We start from the raw sequence: 4701 nt of genomic DNA, 5'->3' as shown, positions 1-4701 counted from the left end.
TATAAAGAACTCTATAAAATGAATTTTCAATACTGAATTTTTTATGTAAATTATTTTTAAAATGTCAAAAGAATTTTGCACTGTAATGCTTGAATGAATGAAAATATAGGAAATTCTTAGGTTAAAAACAAATTTTATGAAAACAGTAAAATCAGCGTACAAAACACAAACCTAAACATGTAAACAAAAGGGTTACTGTACATATAAAAGACGAGGGCAGTTTCGTCCCCGGTCCCTCCGGGGGCAAAGCAGAGAATTGTCATGAGAAACCAGCTTCATTTAGTGACACGTGTCCTTTATATCCCACAATGCCACGTAAGACGCCACTGCTTCAGTTTCTGTGAGCAGGCACCCTATATAACTCGCTCAAACCCCTCTTCACTCTTCAGTTCTCAGAAACCAGATAAGTTTACAAGTTTTAGTATGCTTTACAAAATACAAACATGATTTTTAAAATGACAATCGTTATAGCAAATTTATGGGTTTTTCGCTTTCTCTTGATCTAATGATTTTCGTGTCTTTTTGATCTATAATTATAGTTTTTGTTGTTGTTGTTTGACTGTGTTGATAGAGATGCCTTTTCCGTGGAAGATAAAGCCAGTTGATTTCTGCTCACCAATTGGACCGGCTTTTTTGAGGGCGCCGGTTCTGAAATCGCGGCTCAAGAAGCTTTTAGAGAGGCCTTTTGCCAATGTCTTGAGGAGAAGTGGACCCGATAGAGCTGCTGTTATGGATGATTCTGATGAGTTGGACCCGAGTTCGGTTTGTTTTGGTAATATGATTAGAAGTTACATTGAGGAAGGATATGATAATCAGCAGAAGAAGTGTTCCAGGATCCAGTGCAATTGCAATATTGATACCAATTCCGATGATCAACTCGATTCTGATCTGCCCAAAAATTGTGAAAATCTAAAGGTAGATTGAGATAAATTTTTAAAAACCTTGTTTCCATATGTGAATTTGTGAACTGACTTCATTTTTTATTTAACAGGACTTAGTGATGTGCTCGAGTGTTTCCGAAAGAAATCTTTTGGCAGACACCGCTAAGATTTTAGAGGAAAACAAACTCCTCAAATGCAAACAAGCCAAAATATCAGTAACTGAAGCTCTTATAGCTCTTGGATACAATGCTTCCATCTGCGAATCGCGTTGGGAAAAAGCTCCAACTTATCCTGCTGGTACTGGATTCAATTTATTTTGAAGCTGCATAATTAATTAATTATTTTATTAGTTGATTTATTTTATTGTTTTTTACAATGTGCAGGTGTATATGATTATGTGGAAGTAATTAAAGACGCTGAGAGGTTAATTGTTGACATTGATTTTCGAGCAGAATTCGAAATTGCAAGGTTGGGGTGCACTAAAAAGTATAACGCGATCCTGCAAATGTTGCCTGAGATTTTTGTAGGCAAAGCTGATCGCCTTGTGAAGATTATAGATATAGTTTCTGACGCAGCCAAGGAGAGCCTGAAAGATAACAGAATGGCATTTCCGCCTTGGCGTAGGGCGGATTACGTCAAGTCCAAGTGGCTATCTCCTTACACCCGAACAGTACCAGCACCACAACAACAACAACAATCTGTAACACCACCACCACTCACTATTATGGACTCCACTGACTTAGCAAGTGACATCAAAAATCTCGTGATTCAAACCGAGAAGACTGCTGCTAGTTCTGTAATTGCAGGTGTGAGATCCCCAGCATTTTCTGATCACAGTGATACCGTCGTCTTCAGTATGTCTGAAGATGAGGAAGCAGAATGAAGCGTTGATCTTTTGACGAGAAACTCACGTTAATGTATATGTATCTGTATTGATACGTATGTGTTTTCGGGATTTTTCGGAATGTTTTTAGTGTAGCCGGGAAATAAGATGATGTCGTCTGTAGTACTAGTAGTAACAGCAGTAGTAGTAGTAGTAGTAGAAGATGATCAGTATGGCAGAAAAGTGTTCGATCCTCCTGTTTTTACTTTTATTTTCAATTAATAATTGTAATGTCCCCGGCTACACCGATAAGATACTCTTAATAAAATGATAAACAAGTAGCTTATCACTTCTGTTATGTTAGATTATTGAGTTTTGATTATTGATTATTTATTCATGTTAAAATACTCCTAACAGCTCCAAAACTCTATTTTTCTAAATTATTTATGGGTCGAGAATGAACATTAAAATATTATGATATTTTCTGGTCCCACTTATTTTCTCCATAAATAAAAGTTTATATTTTATTCAGTAATATTAATTAGACAAATGATTACTTTAAAATGTATTGTTCTTCCAACAAATTAACGTGAATAACACATAATTTATTATAAAAATAGAATCCGAACAATATTTTGGCACACACAAAAATGAAATGTTATCAAAATAAATGAAATCGGAGGAAAAGAATATTTGGGAGTAAAATATTAAATTTGTTTCCAAACTCATAATTTTAAAAAATATATTGATACGTCTATTAAGGTACTTGGCCTTTAATATATAATATAAAATAAAATAAATAACTTTCTTAAGTTATTAGTAAAGACGTTAGGAAGAAGATTTCAAACAATTGTAAGTAGGGTTATTTGGTGTGAGTTTGAGTATGCTTGATCAGGGGAGGAACTGGGGGGACCGAAGAGAGCCCCGGTCCCCGCCAACTGCGGAATAACCCCAAAATTTTAATATAAAATTTTAAAATTTACTATCATAAATTTTTTTGGTCCCCCTAGATTTAAAAAAAAAATTGAAATTGAGAATTAATTATACAAAATTTTATTGATTTTGTTAATTATTTCATTCAAAATAATATTGATTAGATGGAAATCATGAAATTTGTTCATTAATCTTAATAATTAATAAATAAACATATAAGATAAAGATAGTACAATTTGAAACAAAAAAAAAGATGTTTAAAACTAAAGTCTAAAAACAGAACATACTTGTTCAGTTGTTCTGCTCCGGTCCCAAAATCTCCAATACACACTATACATACGGGTTACAAAATTACAATCCCTAATATCATCTCTCTTTATTTACTCTACATTTGCATCTAATCCGTAAATATGAGTAAGAGAAAAGAGATTACATCCTATTTTCAACCAAGAAGAAGCAAACAACTACTTGTGAAGATGAAGAACCTTCTGCCGCCTCAATTGAAGTCACTGGAGATGGAGTTGAGCCTCCAATTTTTGGTGGTTTAAACAGAAACTCCGAGCAAAATCCTCAAAATCCAGAGATTGTTAATGAAGGTATTGATTCTGAGAACACTGATGAAATTATTGATTTCAATTCGTTAATACGTGATCCTGGTTTGCGGAAACAAATTGAGACTTATCATCCAAATAAAAAAGATTTAATTAGGAGAGCATACATTGATCTTGGCCCATATCAACCTGTGCAAGTTTATCCCTTCTCAGGTCCAGAAATCATCCCCGTCGATTTCAAAAGAGTTGGTTTGATAACATAGAGAACATTTATAAGTTAGCTGAAAAGTTTTATCCAGAAGATTTTTTGGGAGATGAAAAAATCCATCTACAGTGTGAACTACAACATTATGGGTTAGATGTTCCAGTTCATCCAGATTTGAAGAATCTATCTACTCTTGGTGATTTATGTCATGGATTGGTAACCACAGGGAAAGTTGACATGTATCCATTAGTTGATAGACTATTAAGGCTTGTCTTGACTCTTCCAGCATCTACTGCAACATCTGAACGAGATTTTTCTGCTATGAAAATTGTGAAAACAAGTCTTCGCAATCGAATGAAAGATGAATTTCTTAGGGATTATTTGATAGTGTATATTGAAAAGGAGATTGCGGAGACCATTTCTACCGAGGAGATCATTTATTCTTTTTATTTGATCAAAGAAAGGCGTGCACATCTCAAATAAATTGGTATGTTTTCTACTTTTATTTATTTTGGTCCCCCCATTTTAGATTTCTGGTTCCGCCCCTGTGCTTGATGCTTGATGGAATGTCACTAGACCTGAGTCTTAAGTAAGATAATTAATTATGTCACCTGATATCCCTTCTTTTTGTCTGTTGTGTACTAATCAATTCTTTTCATGGGGAGAGAAGTAGAAACTGGTGGGGCCTCTTAACTGACCAAGAGCCGGCTAGCTCTTGTTGTCATGTTACTTTTCTTTTTTCTCAATAAAATTTCTTTTATGAAAACATGAAAAAAAATTGTATTACTTCTGTTTACGGGGTAAGTTAATGTACCTTTTCTTAAGGTATTTAATACTTTATTATACTTTATTAATTATCATTTTATGTCATCGTGCTCAAATTATTGGTAGAAACCCAGATCTTATATTAAATTTATAAAAAAAATGTTCAACATTTCGTGTTATCAGGATTGAATTGACATCGAAAAATTGAATTTATAAAAAAATGTTCAAGATGATTGACGTCTTTATGAAGGGGATTAGAAGAAAAAATCAATTAATTACAAGGTGTACTAGAGATTATTGGTGAAATCTATATTCGGTTTTTAAGGTTGTGTGGTCTTGATGAAGTTTACGAAATGATGTAAAGTAATATTATACCCTGAGTCTATATGTGTGGTTTCAGATTTTTAGTTCAGTACTGTAGTTATCAATAAAGTAATTTTTTTAACTTTTTCCAGTATCTTACCATAAAAGATAACTGATTTCAAGGTTTTACAAAAATTTAAGGCCTGCTCGTGTAATATATCTTGCATTTTCGAGTTTACT

General features: G+C 33.5%; 1 protein-coding gene across 1 annotated transcript; it reads left to right on the top strand.

Annotated features, from left to right (window-relative positions):
* Positions 1–385: 385 nt before the first annotated feature.
* On the top strand, positions 386–2118 carry LOC141708500 (uncharacterized). The gene is made up of 3 exons (XM_074512162.1): positions 386–915; positions 992–1178; positions 1265–2118. Exons 1-3 carry the CDS (start codon positions 574–576, stop codon positions 1762–1764), a joined length of 1029 nt encoding a protein of 342 aa, XP_074368263.1. The 5' UTR covers positions 386–573; the 3' UTR covers positions 1765–2118.
* Positions 2119–4701: the final 2583 nt, after the last annotated feature.

This window comes from Apium graveolens, chromosome 2 (genome assembly GCF_009905375.1).
Source record: "Apium graveolens cultivar Ventura chromosome 2, ASM990537v1, whole genome shotgun sequence".
In the NCBI taxonomy this organism is placed as follows: domain Eukaryota; kingdom Viridiplantae; phylum Streptophyta; class Magnoliopsida; order Apiales; family Apiaceae; genus Apium; species Apium graveolens.
This window is presented reverse-complemented; position numbering and strand designations above follow the sequence as displayed.

Bases quoted from the DNA above. Each gene is read 5' to 3' on its own strand.
- LOC141708500 (XM_074512162.1), top strand. From the start codon at position 574: ATGCCTTTTCCGTGGAAGATAAAGCCAGTTGATTTCTGCTCACCAATT. The intron at 916-991 runs GTAGATTGAGAT...TTTATTTAACAG, and splicing joins AAAATTGTGAAAATCTAAAG to GACTTAGTGATGTGCTCGAG. The intron at 1,179-1,264 runs GTACTGGATTCA...TACAATGTGCAG, and splicing joins AGCTCCAACTTATCCTGCTG to GTGTATATGATTATGTGGAA.